Source organism: Lygodium microphyllum, chromosome 30 (assembly GCF_053477565.2).
Source record: "Lygodium microphyllum isolate KBCC chromosome 30, Lygodium_microphyllum_v1.1.10, whole genome shotgun sequence".
Classification (NCBI taxonomy): domain Eukaryota; kingdom Viridiplantae; phylum Streptophyta; class Polypodiopsida; order Schizaeales; family Lygodiaceae; genus Lygodium; species Lygodium microphyllum.
The window spans coordinates 2659798-2678259 of record NC_141164.1 but is presented as its reverse complement, the minus strand read 5'-3'; the positions used below and the strand labels follow the sequence as shown (position 1 = coordinate 2678259).

Below are 18462 nucleotides of genomic sequence, written 5' to 3'. Positions count from 1 at the left end.
GTTGAATGGTGATAAGCTGAAAATCAGATCTACTAGGGATTCCCTGTAAACGAATGAGCTGTCCATTGGAGAAAAACTCCATATATAACTGTGAGAAATCCATAGTAATCCTGCCTAAGGTCATCAACCAATCACAACCAAGTACAATATCTATGGGCCCCATTTCCAAAGTGATCAGGTTTACTTTGACTTCAAAATTTTCAGCCATCTGCAAAGAAACCTGTGGGCAAATTTGTGTGCTGATTTTCTCTTTACCATTAGCCACTTGTACTCTAATGGGCTGCTGTAAGTCGGTGGGAACACAATTCAACTTGTACATAATGGATTTATTGACAAAATTGTGGGTACTGCCACTATCTATCAGGATGAACACTGGCTTTCCACATATGTTTCCCTTCATATGAAGTGTATTCGGGTTCTTAGATCCCGTCCAAGCATCCATAGAGATAGAACAATTAGTGGCAGCAGGCAACTCATTACAAAATCCACCCGGATCAAATGGGATATCACCGCCTGGATCAAAAGGAAAAGAGTCAGATGGATCATAAAAGTACTCCTGTCCACTATCATCCTCAAAATCTTCATTTTCAGCATTGTCTATCACTGCATTAGCCTCATTTATGTCATCTTCAAAGTCCTCAAAGACTAGCATACTCTGAAGCTTTGGCTTGACATTCTTATATACACACTTTGAAGCATGGTCAGGAGTATAATTTTCTCCACATTTGAAGCATAAGCCCTTGTCCTTTCTTTCCTTGTAAAGATCCATGGGAATAGATTTGGAATTTGTAATGGCTGAAGTGGACTTAGGCTTGTTATCACCCTACTTAAATTCAACCTTTGGACTGTTTGCTGTCCTGAAATTGCTTTGAAGCCTAGAAGCATTAAATGGAGGATAAGTTGGTACCCTTAAGTTCCCACTAGGCACATGATTGTTGCCATAAATGTTACCAACTTACCCTTGCTTTAAAACAGTCCTTGGCTGTCCATAACTTGGCTGAAATGAAGACTCTTTTCTATACTTCCTTCCATAGCGCTCTGCAAGCTCAATAGCCTTGAAAAGTGAAGTAGGATTTTGCGCCATAACATCAGCTGACAAGGATGGTTCTAAACCATACATAAACTTATGTAACTTGGCCTCATCACTGATGCTTTCCACATACATGGTCAAGTTGAGGAATTGGTTTGTATATTCTCTTACACTTAGGCCCCTTTGTTCCAAACCATACCATCTTCGTGCTAGCTTCTCTTTTTCAAGAGGCGAAACAAAGACTTCAGCCATAAGTGTCTTGAAAGCTTCCCAATTCTCAATAAGTACATTCTCTTTCTTGATATACCTCCACCAAGTATGGGCAAATCCTTCTAAGTGCAAAGAGACAAAGTGTATCTTCATATCATCAGTTTTAGGGAATATGTCAAAATAAGACTCCATCTTAGAGGTCCATTCCTCTAATTCTGATGGTGAAGATGATTGGCCATTGAATTTGAATAAAACAATTTTGTCCTTGAATTCTCTATCATGGAAGGGTTGCTGTCCCAAAACTGGCTGATCAGGATTTCAAAGTACAGAACCTCCATATTGGGATTGAAATCTTCCAACAGGTGGCTGAGAATTACCATGTAATCTTCCTGTTGGTAAAGCACCCCTAGAATTCTGAGTATGCAGTCCAAAAGCTTGAGTATTAGCTCCATTCAAACTGCCCAAATAGTCATCATGCCTTTGTGAAGCTTTTCCTACTTCATACTGACTATTTGGAATGCCTCTTCCTCCAATGATCCCATTTCCATGACCATTCTGGTTAGATGGCTGAAGTGGGACTGAAGGGCCACTGTTTGAACAAGCTTTCTCATTAACTTCCTTTGATGCCATTTGCAACTGCATAAATTTTGCAATTTGTGCCATGAGTTGTTCGTTGGATTCTACCAACTTATCAATAGAAGCCTTGGTCTGATCAGTAGATTGAACCATCTGCTCCATTTTTGACAAGATGGTCTCATGTCGTTCCCTATGTCTCAATTCATGGGCACACAAGGTATCAGTGAGTAAATTGATTTCTCCTTGTTGTTGAGGCTCTTCAGGGTTCTCTTGAAGTGCGCTATCCATCATAGAATCCCTGATTTGCTATGCATAGTCCTCCTGGACCTTATTTTTGCCTTTATGTCCTGCCATACTAGTACAGTCTTGCAGTACCCCCTGTCAGTAAAACGGCTATAACTTTGGCTAGAAAACTCCGATTGCAAATTTTTTTTGTGCAAATCGAAGCTTACAATGCCCTCTTCGAGATGAGCTATAGCACGCTATAACAGGTTTAGGACAGAAAATTCTGTAACTGAATTTCAGAGTCTGAACTGTCTAGTCTTGCACCCTGTTTAGACCTGTAAGTGCCCTGTTTTGACCCTGTAATGCAAGAGAGTAATCTCAAATGGCTACCAAACCCTGCAAAGGGGTATATAGGACCTGTGGGTACCCTGTAGTACCTGCACTTGTGCTTCAGTATCAAAGGGTGTACCTGTATCCACCTGTAAATATCCTGTGGGTAACTTGTAAATGCCCTGTTTTACCCTGTTTTAATCCAGCAGGTACTTGAGTCGTTGGAAAGTCTTCAATCTTGAATTCTCCACTCGCTGTACCTGTGTGAGGGATAAAACGGCAGGACGGGCTCCCTACACGGGCTCCGAATCATCGGGAGGTGGGCAAAGTTCCCCCCGGGTCGGTTGGTTGCACCCCTTCGGGATCTTCGATAGTGAGGGAGGGTCACCTCTCTTTTGTCCCACTATCTCCCCCGGCATCCACCTCTTTCCTCGGTGGGAATATCAACATGGCAGAGGCTAGTGAGTGTGCTAAGCAATCAGCATGATATGCAATTCCAAAAATATTCATTCAGCCTTTCATGAGATGCAATTGATTGAGATAAAAGAACTTGAGATGGGAGAAGGGTTCACCTATGCAATTCAGTGACTCACTGATTGCTAGTACTTACCCTTTTACAATATTTCAGCTTGGATGAGAAAAAATTTCAACAAAACAGATCAAGGTTATGCATCAAGCTGATCAAATGATACTTATGATGAGTAATGGTTTGAATCAAAAGGAATTCAATGAAATAGGCTGAGATTGAAGAAAATTAATACTATTCTCTGATCTATTGATCAATCCAGTGAATTAATTGATCAATAACCTCTCATCAACAAGTGGAAGGCCATTAGCAATAGGATTATTGAGAGATTTCAGAGATTAGCAAGAGAAAATACCTCCATTAAGCTTGAAAATGATAATAGATGTCAGCTTCAACCCCATTGATGCAAGAGTTCTTCATAATCCACCATAAATCTAACATAAAGCTTGAAATCTCCATGAAATCAGTCCATACATGCTTCAATATGATGAAATCCTTGAAGAATCAATACTCCAACCTTGCTTGAACACTTGAACCGCAAAGATTCAAGCTCCTTGATGAAAAGCCCCAAAATAATCCTTCTATTTGAGCTTCTTGACATGCACGGGCTGAAATCTCTTCAATGTCTTCAATCTTGAAGTCTATCCAGCTTGTATTCAGCTTTAGAGAAGCCTTGAAGGTCGGGGAAGTCCAAAATTTTGAGAAATTTGAGCTTCCATGTCTGTGGCTATGGCTGCCCTGCTGTGTATTAGGGTTTGAGCAAGAGAATGACTGATCAGGATGCTTCAGAGACTGAAGATTGTTGCCAATCAAGTGCTTGATAAGTCCTTTAAGAGCTGAGATCAATGACTGAGAATGTGGAGCGGGCTGAGCAGGGAGCAGAGAGCAGGGAATTCAACGCATTTTTCGGCGCATTTTTCGGGCTGCTCCTGGGCTGATATTCAGCAGTAGGCATCAAGTATGGTGCTCCTCCTGTAGCTTAGGCAACAAAGAACCTTTGCCCCATGCTTTGGCAGTAAGATGTTCAGCATAGAGAGAGATATTTGAAGAGGTTCTTGACATCCACCATGAAAGCTTCAGCCAAAAGCTTGAAGGAGAGAGAAGAGAAGCTCTCTTTTGAAAAGTAACTGTAGTTTAGCCTCTAACTAAGCCCGGTTAACCATCCTTTACCCTAGTTACCTTCAATTTTGCATAAAATTTGGTGACGTCCAACCATTTAAGCCTTTACCCGCCATATCTGACCTTGGATATCTCCAGATGTAGTCATTTGCTAACTGTAGTTGTCCTGCAGCACTCCACTAGTCACTGTCTTGTACCATTTTTGTCTGAAATTGGTTTTGAAATAAGAAAATAGGAGTGAAAATGAAAGAAAATAATGGATCAAAGACTGAAGCTCTGATACCACTTGTCAGAGAGAGAACTAGGGAGAGAGAAAGACTGCAGATGAGAGAGAAAGACTGCAGGGAGAGAGAAAAATAGAGTGACGAGGAGAAAGAAAGACTAGAATTGGAGAGAGAAAGACAGGAAAGATGAAGAAGCCATGGAAACTTAGAACAAGAAGGGAGAGAAAGATTGTAAAATGTATTGATTTGTCAAAAGATGTGAAAAATTACAACTTCTCTCCTTATATATCAGTGTCTATGTGACATGGCATATTATTAGCATTCTAACTATTCCCAGCTTCTTACACATTGTCCCAGGATTATAAGTTAATTTGCATTTCTCATTTTTGTAATAAATGTTACTGTTGTAACTAAGTTGTAATTAGGGAATTACCACCTATCCATGGAAGGAAGGTTGGTTTCACGGTTCCATTGTTGGGATACTACTCAAATTCCTTGATTTGGTGGAGTTAAGGCACTTGATTGCAAGCCAAAGCTTTATGCTAGTGCTGATTTCTACTTTTAGTTGAGAAATTACAGCAATATGTTTTCATAGAGTGAGATGGACTCGAGCAATGATGATGTCTCTTAGTATGAATATTCACATGGAAATGAAGGAAATGCAATGTGTGACCTTGAACAAGGCTTAGACCATGGACAACAAATTGAAAATGTTGTTGTTGGGTAAGATGCACGGCATTCAAAGCATAAGGAGGGTGATGACCAACAAAGTGAAGAGGAATTTGATAACCGACTTAAGAATCGGATGGGGACAAGAGTAAATCTCTTTGCTGAATTGGCAAAGGATTCTCATTTACCCGATTTTTCAATGCTCCAAAGAGGCATAGCAAAGGCAAGAAGAAGAAGACGCCTTCTACACCTTGGGGACAGCAAGATGCAGCGAAGATAATGCCAAACCCTTCATTTGAAGCTTCCAAAGATACTAATTAAACAAAATAGTTGATTCCTACGGGGCAAGGGATGCAAATGCAAGGCCATCACGGAAGTGCTAATCGAATGGATTTTTGATAGCCAGGCATGCATGTTATGATGGGTAGCCAAGATATTTTGGTGGAAGCGTTTTAATCGGATGATGTATTGTATCGTCGGGCCATATAGAGGATTTGTGGGTACTTTAGTTGATGGCATGATTGTATATTGAAAGAATGAGACAGTGCATAGAAGACACTTGGACATTGTGTTTAATGAACTGCGTGAGCATATCAATGACAAGAAAAGTGAATTCTTCTTGCATGAAATCCACTTTTTTGGGGCATATTGTATCGACTGATGGTATTCATATGGATCCTGCAAAGCTTGAGGTACTTCGATCATGGTCACCTTTGAGGAATGTATATGAGATTTGCAGCTTCTTGGGTTTATGTTATTATTACAAGAAGTATATACGCGGGTCTACTGAAATTGCATCTCCATTGCATGCTTTGCAAAAGAAGGATGTGCCATTTAGATGGACAGAAGTGGAAATTTCAGCATTTGAAAAGTTGAAGGAAAAGATGACTTGAGATCCTATGCTTGTGTTACACGATCTAAGGAAGTTATTCGTAGTTCAGTGTGATGCATGTGGTAACAACATTAGGACTGTTCTTATGCAGGATGACCAAGTTGTGGCTTATGAGAGCCGAATTCTCCACAGTACAGAAAAAAATTTGTAGGTCTATGAGAAAGAGCACTTGGTTGTAATTCATGCATTGTCTACGTGGAAATATTATTTGTTGCGGGACAATTTTACAATGCAGATAGACCATAAAACTTTGAGGTACTTTTTGATGGAGACAAAGTTGTTAGAGAAGCATATGAGATGGGAAAATTTTCTCTTTATATTTCAGTTTCAGATTGTATATATTAATGGCAAAAAGAATGTTGTGGTTGATGCATTGTCACGTAGGCCACAAATTTCAACCGTCAGCATGGTTTACCACACTGTGTTGGATGCCATGAAAAAGTAATATGGTGCTGATTCGGACTTTGTTAATGTTTATGATCAGCTTTGCAATGGCCAAAGGTATGAACACTTTGTACTAAGAGATGGATTTCTGATGATGCATGAACGACTGTGTGTCACAAAGCAGTTAGGGCCGTGAGTTATCACTGAAAGTCATGCTTCTCCATATGCAAGACACAGAGGTATTGATGCCATGATCAAGGCAGTGGGGCATTTCTTTTATTGGTTAGCTTTGAGGCATGACGTAGAACAATTTGTTAAGACATGCATCGTATGTCAGAAGGTAAAGGATAATATGCAAAAGATACCGAGTTTGTTACAGCCCTTGCATATTCTAGATAGGCCTTGGTAGAGGGATGCAATGGACTTTATTTTTGAGCTTCCTAGGATACCTACAGGAAATGATGGGATATGACTATCATTTGCAGGTTTAGCAAACAAGTCTAATGAGGAAGAAAATAAAGGTTGATCATATGGCCGATTGTTTTTGTAGCACATCTGTAAGTATCATGATATGCCAGAGTTGATCATTAGTGATTGGGACCCTCAGATAATCAATTTATTTTGGAAGGGGTTGTTTGAGAATATGGGTATCATGTTGAAATTCTCATCATCCTTTCATCCGCAGTCAGATGGTCAGTTAGAGAAAGCAAATTTCACAGTGTTAGATCTTTTGAGATGCTATGCTTCAGACCACAAGACACAGTGGGAGCAGTATTTGCCCTTAGTTGAGTTTGCTTATAACAACACAATGCATAGTTCTATGGGCAAAGCTCCATTTGAGATGGTTGAGGGTGGCAAGAAGATACCACCTATTCTGCAATCTAAGAATAAGATCTTTGAGGCTGATCATTATGTGGAAAACTTGGATGTAGCCTATGCGGAGATATAATATGCACTTTAGAGTTCGCAAGAAAAGAAAAAGAGGGCAGCTGATAGCCATAGACGTGATTTGCAGTTTGTAGAGGGTGATTATGTATTGCTGTGTTTTGAAAAGGAAAGGCTAAAAAAGATGAAAGGAAGGGAAACATTGCATTCGAACTAGAGTATGAGATACTATGACCCCTTTCAGGTGTTGGAGAAGATTAGTGATGTGGCATATCTGCTAAAATTATCTCCACATTGGCGGATACACAATGCCTTTCATGTCAACTTGTTGTGGCCATTTCATGGTGATGTGCCAGAGAATATGTTTGCTGAAATTTAGCTTGAGGCTGAGGAGCTGAATGAGATTTTGGTACCCGAGCAGATTTTGATACATAAGAAAAGAAAGATTAAAGGTAAAGTGTCTAGGAGATACTTGGTGAAATTTCAAAATTATTCACCAATGGATAGAATAGGATGACTTGGCAGGCCATCCTTAGTTGCTGCAACTTTACTTAGATGCCTTTCAGTTAGAGCCGACTTTAGTTTAGGCTCCGTGAGGTTCCGTAGAGCAAGGGTCTAGAGTATTACCTGATGCTCAAGGGGGAGGTAGCACTTCCACTTCTCCAGTTATGGACAACTCTCGTATATGTCGTGGATCTCGGATGTATTCAAGATGCATCCAAGGTACTGTGCTGGCAGTATGTTTATCATGAGGTCACTACTTAGTGTACTCGGCACTGTGAGGTGTATGCAGATGGGTAAGCATTGGAACTATACTTTTGCATCAGCTTATGATCAATTTGACATGAATTTTGCCTTAATTTTAAGATAAAAATTCTGATTAGTTTCACCTCAGTTTTTATCAGCTCGAGGAGCGCTTATGGTCACTTTTGGGACTTGTTTTCCATTAGTTTTTGCATTGATTGTTGGTCAGTTTTTGCAATGAGTTTGTGATCAGTTTGGGGTCACATAGTTCTTAGATCGGCAAGTGATTAGTTTCTGATCAAATGATGCTCACTTTTCAATGGTTTACATTTGGTTCCATGGATAGTAGTATATGTTATGATGCCATTGATGTTTTAGCCATGGTTTATGCTTGGTTATGCTATGCTTTCTTACAACCCTAAGGTCCAAGAGTTGTACTTTGTACTTGCATCTTATACACTTCAAATTATTGCATTGGGCATTATGCAGCTTCTTTACAATAAGCATGGCTAACCTTAGAGTAGATGTTTGCTGGAAAGAACGAGATACGCATCTCTTTCTTGAAGAAAGAGCTTGAGATTGTGAAGATGGATGAGGGTGATTCTATGCAAGATCATCTAAATAAAATTCAAGACTTGCATGAGCAGCTTATGAATGTAGATGAGTACTACTCAGATGCGCAGTTGATATCTACTACCTTCAATTCTTTACCGCCCTCGTACTTGGCCTTTCATACAACCTTGAACCTCAGCATGAGGATTTCTCCACAGCCACTTACTTTCCTTCAATTGGTCAGTTTGCTCTTAGAGGAAGAGCAGACAAGAAAGAATAGTGGTGTGGATGTCATAGTGTAACCAGCCTTCTTGCTCGGATAGGGTGGTAAATAACTTGATTAAGCACTATTTACAGCAATGAACAAATTCACAAAACTGAAATGTACACTTTAACATATAATCTTGGACAATGGATACCTTATTGACCCCAAAACTGGCGCCTCCTTCGGTATTTATTTAACTTAATTGAAGAAGAAGTTGATGTATCTCCCAATCCCATTTGGCACACTTCTCAAGGTTGCCACTAAACCCTAATTTTTGTTGTAGATTAGGGTTTATAGCAGAGAAATCTGAAATTTCTCAGCCTTTGGTGATCTTAATGCTATAATCTTCAGAGCAAGGCTGTAGAAAGGCTGGGAGATGAGAGAGAATGCTAAGGAGAGAGAAAATTCAGACTTTCTTCGCGAAGAACTTAAGAAAATATGTCTTTTAGTGTTGCTGCCCTGTCTCAACAGCTTGTAGAGGCAAAGAACTGAAGAAAATCAGCCATTTACTGCTGTTGATTGGTCTTCTCCTACCTTGGCTGCCTCTTAGAAGGTCCTCCAATGGTTGATTTTGCAAATCAGACCAGTAGTATCTTCTCCCTCTCTCTTGCAGGCTAAATACACTAAAAAATGCATCTCTCTAGCCTCTAAAGACGTTTTTCAGTCTTGCAAGGGCATTTTTGACAAGTGGCAGCTTTCCCAAATGGTTTTTTCAGCATTATCCATAATTAAATATTAATTTTCAGTCTTTAAATATTAAAAATTAATCTGATAATTATTTCAGTGCCTTGAAAAATAATTTGACTGGCTAATAATTAAATTGGCTAGGCAACTTCCATTCTCGAGTTTCTCTATGCCATCTTTGACCATCAGATTGGTGTTAGGTACCATTAAATGTCACTTCCCTAGTGTCACCAAATGATACTTATGGCCAAATGAATGACCTAGGCCGACATTTGGCACCAGATACCACAAAGTACCTATGCGGCATAACTTATAGCAACTTTTGCCTTCGACATCCCATGATTTCCTCGGGTCCCGGGCTCGTAAATTTACTCTAATCCCAGTTACACCTCACTTGTGTAACATTTAACCACCACTTTTCAATTCTTGGGGTTAGAGATTCATAGTTGTAGCCTCATTATGTTTATAGTAGGACTAGAAGTTGCTACAATTCAAGAGCAAGACACGTGTACATAGTGGAGTGTGGTTCACTTTGGGCTAATGGTATTGCCAAATGGCTCTTTGCCAACATGAATGGCCTCTAAGATGAATAGCTTATGTATGCCTTGATGTCAAAGTTCTAGCAAGCTTGAGAAGATCTCTCTATAGCCACGCCTTCAGAACATAAAAAATTTGTAATTCAGTTGCCACGATCCTTGGCTTCATACCACATGGCTGAGAACATGTAAATATTAGTGGCATGCACTTGGTTCGACCCATGGAAAAGGACTTCTCAGTTGAGCAAGTGCAAAATCTTTGAGGATCCAATTCAAAGTCATTTTAGCTGACAATGTAAGCAAGATAATGAACCTCAAGCAAAGCAGAAACATTTTTCAATTGGAGTTTCTCTTATTCCTTTTATTGAGCATAATGAGGCAAACCGTGCATTAATGGGGTTCATCATACTCTACAATATGTGAAGCAATCAAGTCAAGGATGATTACGTCAAAAGGAGTAGTGTCAGGACATTAAAAGAAAATCAAGATTACCGTGCAAAAGAATGAAGAGGTAAGAGTAATAGTGGGGTGGAAGTTTTGGTTGAAAAGGGCTATGCCCAAAACTTTTTTATAATTAAGAAAGTTGTTATTTGCAACTCTTGAAAAAGTCACTTTATTGCAATTCAAGTAAAATTTACTTCCAAGTAAGTTGCCTAATTTGCAAAAGCAAGATTCTTTGACATTTATGGACAAGAGAAGTAAGTTTCTCTTTTTGTGCAGAGACAGGTAGAACCATATTTTAATTGATGAGTAAATAAGTAAACTCCCCTCGACTTGGGGTGTTAGATTCTGATAGTCCTTATGGTTTTCGAAATGATTCATATGGAACAAACTGAATGGGTGCAAAAATCTTTCTAGGATTGGTGAGTCCATTGCTGTTACTTAGAGAGGTGTAAAATCAATTCAAGATAGCTATGTGCATTTGCATCGGCTGCTTGAATGTGTTTATGAGCTTTAAAGTACTTTTGTTGGTGCTCCAATAGCTCATGAATTTGTTAAAGCAACTATATACACTTTGTATAACACTTGAAATTATTATAAATATAGCAAGGAGAACTTGGCATACTGTGAACTCCCCCCAAAAAAAAAGTTTTATTAGAAAGTTTTTACTGTGTACAGGACAAAAATATGCCCAAAAAATCTCTGGCATAGGACAACACAGAGGCATCAATCATTTCAGGAGAGTTCTGTGGTTGTGCGTCTGCAGTTTAAGTGAGTTGTGATCTTTGAAGTATGTTGATACTGCTTCAATAGCTCATGAACTTCTTAAATGAGCAATATATGTTTCACATGGTGCTTGAATTGTTATCTGAAAACAGATAGCAAGGGGAATTTGGCAGTCCATAAGTCTCTGTTCGAAAATTCCATAGCAAGTACAAGACAAGAATGTGCCTGAGAAAACCTGCCATAGGACATCATTTGACGCACAGAGTCCAGGTAACTCGCCAGCCAATGATGATTCCATAGCGAACCACGCCCAAGTATCCTCTTGCCAAAAGTTGATCACACCCATAGGTGTCTTCATATGCCTAAGAATCTTTTTCCCCACGTTTGCCTATAAGTGTGTATGTAAAGCATTAAAAAAAAATTTCATACTTCCAGTCCCCCACATCTGAACTGTGCACCCTGTTGGGTCATGGGAGTTGGTACAGAAATGTGTGTACCATCTTTTGCAGCCAGCCTGTTGGGTATGTAGGTCTCTCTCTCTCTCTCTCTCTCTCTCTCTCTCTCTCTCACGTGAGCCATGAGGTTACAACTTGCTTCATGCCTGAGCGCCCATATCCTTTATGTTTCTGCTTTCCTATTTTGTTACTTCTCTCTAGTCATTTTGTCCCTCTTTTGAGAACATGTAGGCTGTAGCTACTGTTTTTTGGAGCTTACATGATTACTACTCTCTAATGGTTAAGCAATCTATCATGATTCACGGTTCTAGCAAGTCTCAGCTCTTGTCAAATTGTCAATTATAATTTGTTTTACATGTTTATTAAATGGATTTAAGTTTCTATATATTTGAAGTGTCCTATTTGTGATATCCTCTTGAACTTTGAGGTCGTGTGTGGAATGCCACATATGGTACTTTATAGGGGGTGGAGTTATTTTATACTTCCATGCCCATTTGTGTATGATTGACATACGGAAAAAGTATGATCACACCCAAGGCTTTGATGAGTACGAGTGGAAGCAGAGAGAGCATGCACACCACTCAAGGTGCTGAACAGTGCTGAACCGTGAGTGAGTGTGAGAGTGAGTTGATGAATAGATGTGTACTAGTGTAGTGCACGGTACACAAAGAATAAAAATGTATTTATATGTTAGGGTATAAGTAAAGGGTGTGTTCACACCCGTAAGTTTATACACGCGGGATAAATGGGAGTTTGCACATGAAGGGGCTTTACATCCAACTAACTCCCACTTAAAGGCCCGAAGTGGTGCCTGTAAGCTATCTAACTCCCACTAATCGAATGCAATGCTCATGTGAGCGTTTGGAAGGCTTTTAGTGAGGACATCTGCAGGGTTATCTTGGGTTTTGACCTTAGTTAGTGTGACAAGGCCATCATCCAAGACCTGTTGAATGAAATGATACCAAACATCTATGTGTTTGGTACGGGCATAAAACATGGCATTTTTAGCGAGACATACTGCACTCCGGCTATCACAACTAAGCATTGGAGTAAGGGGAGAAAGACCAAAATCAGCTCTTAACCATTTTCAAGGGCCAAGTGAATGGTACCTACACCCTCTATTTCACATGCATAATTGTCGCCCAAGTAAACCTTGCCTAGGCAACTTGAAGTGCATTCAGAAAACGAATCCAAAGAGGGAGTGACATGAAAAGAGACACTGCTGTCCACTATCCATGATTGAGATAGCCCAGCATGAGCTAAAAGTAAGGCATCAATCACCTCCTTTTTAGTGATGTGCATATCACCTGCTACTGCCATAATATTTACATCATTACATGAGGCTGCAACAAGTATCTCTCCAGTGTTAGAAAGCTCTTCAATAACCACGCTAGATGCAACATTTGCTTTTGTAACTTCTTTTGAGGGAGAGCTGTCATCATCTTTCTTGTCATCCTTCTTTTTCTTTCATTGTTGTTTCTTTTTTTCTTGCTATTTCTTGTAGTAGTGACAATCTGGCTTTTTATGCCCTTTACGTCCACATGGATAGCAAATGACATCCTTTTGTTTGTCCTTGCTTTTACTCTCCTTTTACTCTTCTTTTACTCTTCTTTTACTCTTCTTTTACTCGTGCTTTTGCCTTCATTTCTTGCCTTACTCCTCTTTTCTGACCTGCATGTAAGATGATAAGTTAAACCATTGCTTTCTCCATTGGACTCTCTTCTAATCTCCTCATTGAGAATAGAGCCCCTAACACCATCGAAGGTTAAAGCAGGGTTGTTGCTCAATGAAACACCAAAGACTCCCAGATATCAGGCAAAGTCATCAACAAGAAAATGGCCTTAAATTTATCATTGACGGGCTGCAAACCAGAGTCTTGTAATTGGCTCAAAATCCCTGTGAAAGCACTCAAATGCTCTGATGCGGGCTTAGAATCATCCAACTCCATGTTTACAAGCTTGCGCATAAGATGAACTTGATTTACTAGAGTTGTATTTTCATAAGTATCCATCAACTTTTTCCAGATGGCATAAGCTGCATCAAAACGCTTAATGTCCGTAAGTACATCATCAGATACAACCATTTTAATGTATGCAATGGCCTTCTTGTTGAGTCTAGCCCAATCCTCATCTGTCATAGTTGTAGGCTTGACTTCCAAAAGAGCATCATCACAATCCTTGAGAAACAAAATGCCTTGCATCCTGTCCTTCCTCAAGTTAAAACCAGTGCCATCAAATCTCTTGATTTCAAGAAGGGATTTAGTGTCATTGTTGCTTGAAGCATTTGCAGCCATTGTTCAGAAATGTATAATTTTTTTTTGCAATTTATAACAACAAACAATAAGCTAAATGTTTAGTTAATATCAGCCCAAATTTTCAGGCAATGAGAGCAAGGTTTAATCCAAGTACATATATAGTAGTAGAACTGATGAATTTCAGCAGTATAACTGAAATTTCAGCATATACTCAAAGCATACATCACTGCCAGGTGACTCCCACTTGAGCAATATCACTAAAAGTACATTTGCAATAATCCCACATCTGCAAATGATCACTGAAACTGCTGCGAAATGACTGTTCAGCAATACATCAACTCAATGGAAGTTGCCGAACATATGTATTGCATACATGTGTGACCAAGTATTTCTGATACATAGAAGAAACCAAGATTCTCTGCAATTTCTTCAATATTTCACAAGTGCGGAACGAATCTCACTACTTACAACACCAAGATTGCATCACCAATGTTTCCAATGTACATTTCAGACATCATTTTTGCCAAAATTCTCAAATTTCAGCAAAACCACCAAAATTTTACTGACAAATCTGAATCGATTGCATCAATACATAAACCCGAGACCAAGTGCGGGCAAATGTTGCAGAAATTTCACGAATTCTGCAAAAGCCCCAAATTTCAGGGTCCAAGGGTGCACAAATTTCCAAGAAATTGGCTCAACCAAGCAAAAATTTCACTTGCATTTGAAAATCCCCAAAATTTCCAAGACCCGTGCACTCAATGTGTGCAATTTATGGATCAGGAATCATTGAAACATGTGTCCTGCACCAAATCTGGGAAAAGCCCCAAATCTCGAGGAACAAGTTTGCAGAGATTTATGATCTGTGCTTATGCATGTGAACGGCCGGAGAGGAGGAATTAAAAAAAACTGAAAATTTCAGATTTATTGAAGGGGGCCATTGACTTGTGCCTCGCTCCCATCAGCCGGACACATGCTGTGTCAACCGCTTCATCTCCGTCTCTTGTCTCCCGGCACGTGCGCCTAGCCTTCGTCTCTTGTCGCGCTCCCGCCTGGTGCGTATTGATCCGTCTCAGCTCCAAATGCTGGTCCTGTCGCCTAGTCGTGCTCCTGTGTGTTGATTGCAAGTGTCACCTTAGTCTCCACTGCCTGCGTGTTGCCTGGGTTTGCGAGCTTGCAACTGGTGATTACTGCTTGTGGCCTGCGTGAACCATCGTTGCTCTGATACCAGTTTGATGAGTATGAGCGGAAGCAGAGAGAGCATGCACGTCAATCGAGGTGCTGAACAGTGCTGAACTGTGAGTGAGTGTGAGAGTGAGTCGACGGATAGATTTGTACCAGTGTGGTGCACGGTACACAAAGAATAAAAATGTATTTATATGTTAGGGCACAAGTAAAGGGTGTGTTCACACCTGTAAGTTTATACACGCAGGATAGATGGCAGTTTACACACGAAGGGGCTTTACACCCAACAGGCTTTTGTCTGCAGTTTCATTAAGTGGTGCTTATAGGGCCTCTCTTCTAGTTTACATTGCAGTCCCCACACCTAGTCTAACAAGATTATTATTCTGCATGCACCTGTGTCCAAGATGCAGTTATGTGCTTCAATGAGAATACCGAATCTTGTACTTGTTGTTTGTAGCCTTAAGTTTTATCGTGTCCACATAAATTACTCTTCTATACCTTCATTAAGTGTACGTGTTTGCACCTCTGGTACATCTTTCTAATGTTGAGTTGATACCTCAAATTTTCTTTTCAAATGCCCCCAACTGTTATTTGTTGATGTTGATGTTGACCTTATCTAGAAAAATCTGCAGGTACAAGGTGAGAGCTCAAGGAATCAAGCAACCAGAGCCAAGGCTTACTCCTAAAAAACATCGGCGACTGTCAAGGCAACATGTAAAGCAGAAATTTACAGTGGAGGTGGCAGAAGAAGTAGAAGGGTTAGATTAAGCTCTGATACAGTAAATGACTCGTTGCTGTTTAGAGCAAACAACTAGAAGAGCAGGATGCAGCTGATACAGCAGTTCAACCAAGGCATGTTTTTTATCTTTCAAACAGGATCACAATTTTCTAGCGAGAGGTATGACAATCAGGAGAGTTTGGTCATGTTAAGGCTTTGAGTTTGTCCTCATGAACCAGGTTACAGTAAAAGGAATTTCTTGTAGTGATGTTATCTTGTTAGATTATTTGTCTGGCAGTGGTTTAGATTAGAGCGGAATTGCATGGTCCGTTTGCAATTTATAAACCATATATCTAAGTAGCATGTTCTGGATCCTCACTGTCAACTTTGACTTTCTGAAAAGTTCTGAACGATTGGCTGACATAGTTGTCCATAAACTCAAAGTGAGGGTTTGATGCACTTGGCTAAATATAGGGGGAACAAGTGAGGGTTTAGATGGGGATGCACTTGGCTGTGGAAATAAATGTGATGGTGCACTTACATGGAAAATAAGGGTTTAATGGAGATGCTTGTTTCGAAATAGGTGTTTGGACCGTACATCTGAAATGTCATCAATGACAGCATTAATATTCAACCTAGAGACTAGACTGGCATGTGTTCTCATATTGAGCACTGAGGGGTTGATCTTTCTACTGCTGATTGCAATAATAGCTTAGAATAGAATATTCATTTCTTACCAGGATTTTGGATGGGTGCAGGCTATGCTTTGAATGCTTTTTTAAACTCTTGCAATCTGCATCAAGATGCGTGTTTTGGTTTGGATGCTTGTGGAAACTCGCTGTATATCTTGCTGAAAGGTCTACACTATTTGTTATATACTGGTGGGCGGAAAGACCAGTTTCCACAATGTACAGCTTCTATTTTGTCCTGGATATTCTGGAAAGAAATCGTTATCCAAGGTGATAATATGCTTTCCTCAATCACTTTATTATCTATACTATCCTCAAACGTTCAAGATGTCAGTTAATGTTTAAATGTTCAAGATGTCAGTTAATGTCAAGTCATTAACAACTTTAAATTAAATGTTTTCTGCGTTTTACTGAGTACGCATTGAGTTTGTTTCCAGATGTGATATCTATGGATATGCAGCTCTAGCAATACCTTCTTTCCTACTTTATGGAGATAGTCTATTGAGCTTATGTGTTTCCATTCAAAACTGAGGACGTATATGTATGCAGGGTCCTGAATTCAGTGTTACATCTATGCATGGGATTCCGCTGTACTGTGAATCAGTTGGTCTATCACTTTGAGAATATCCATCCAGAGCTGCCCATGTTTTCCTAATCCCAGCTAGAATTGGCTGTTCATGTGAAGCGTGCACACACAGAGAAAGCACTTACAATAGGGAAAGTATCCCCTTCCAAAGTTTGCGTTGGTTGGGCATGTTCATGGTGCAGATGACCCTGCCCAGCGTGGCACCGCTGCAGAGGGGTGAGCCAGCACCACAAGGACGTGGGGATTGACTCCGTTCCAATACCACTGTGCCAATCCCTGTGCAGGCTAAACTTGTTACCTCAAGGTTAGCAAGAATTGGCTGTTTTCAGACGATCATGAGTCATGGCGACATGGTATTCATGTCAAGCGGGAAGAGCCATGGCGAAGGAAGAGGTATTAGTCCAAAGATATATGGTAGTTGTCAATGGGATTGTAGCTCAAGCAGTTTGATCATGTGGGCGAGTTGCATGGGTATTGTGGGTCCAAATCCTGGATGCGGCACTGCGGATGGCGCTGTCCATTGGCATCCAAGAGACGTGACGTGGTAGCTGCTAGCGCTTGACATATGGCTCTAGGAGTTGGATTCCATGTTGGTAGGGGTTCTCATAGAGCTGTGGTTTGGTAGGTGTTGTGTATTGCTACAAAGAGCATGCATAAGTCACCATACGCACCTTGTGTTGCCAAAGCCATCAGGGATAATTGCGAATTAGTCTTCAAACTTATATGTGGAAAGTATTCGATGAACATGACGTTGGGTGTTTCCTTTCTTTAGATTTTTATTTAAGATTGTTTTGGCACATCATTTAACACTTGTATGCATGTATTTTGCTTCATAGATGTTTTATTTTGTTTCTTTCTTTTGCATTTTATATTGTCTACCTATACTTTTGTTCCATACATAGTACATTGCAAGGATCAAAGTTCTTATTTTGAGAGAGAGAGAGAGAGAGAGAGAGAGAGAGAGAGAGAGAGAGAGAGTCTTTCTTATGTGCATTGTTTGTAGGTTGGGAAGTTTTTATCCTTCACTTTGACACTTTGAGATTGTTACTTTTTAAATTGGCCTTAATGCACCACACAGGTTATCTCTATCACATAGCATAATCATAAGTTGTCAACTCTAGGAGAATCACTAAGAGAGTTGGACTCAAGTATATCCTTGTGTGTTTTCAACTTATCCCCACTAATTGTGCGCAATCTAAAGAAATTCTTGTGCCTTACAAGGATTGTTTGGGAAGTTAGATGTAGCACGTCATAAATCTTTTTAAAATTGGTATAGATGAACCACTCATACAATCTCTGCCATGTAGCATATTCATGGGGTTACCTTTTATTTTCAAGTAACAACCTTTATGGAAATTGTAGTTGATTGTTTGTTGAAATAATGGCACGAAGGCAAAGCAAAAGCTCAATTGAAAGAGGAGCAATGTATAGCTCATAGCTTTGCTATTAAAGATAATGAAAAGACAAAGAATGAAATGTATGTACAAGATTTAAAGTAAATGAAACTAGATTTACCTAAGCCCAAAGTAAAAAGCCTCTTGAAGAGGGAAAAAATTG

The 18462-nt window shown here is 39.8% G+C and overlaps 1 protein-coding gene across 4 annotated transcripts in view; it reads left to right on the top strand.

Annotated features, from left to right (window-relative positions):
* Positions 1–16526, top strand: part of LOC148009489 (small ribosomal subunit biogenesis GTPase RsgA 1, mitochondrial-like) — a 45035-nt gene extending 28509 nt beyond the window's left edge. For 2 of the 4 annotated variants that reach the window (XM_087672553.1, XM_087672556.1), the window contains exons 6-7: positions 15545–15810; positions 16389–16526. In XM_087672553.1, coding sequence (XP_087528679.1) covers positions 15545–15680 — 136 coding nt within the window. In that variant the 3' untranslated portion in view covers positions 15681–15810; positions 16389–16526. Of the gene's footprint in view, positions 1–15544; positions 16005–16388 lie in introns of those variants that run through there. The other 2 variants (XM_087672555.1, XM_087672554.1) reach the window with 2 other exon arrangements.
* The last annotated feature ends 1936 nt before the right edge of the window (positions 16527–18462 follow it).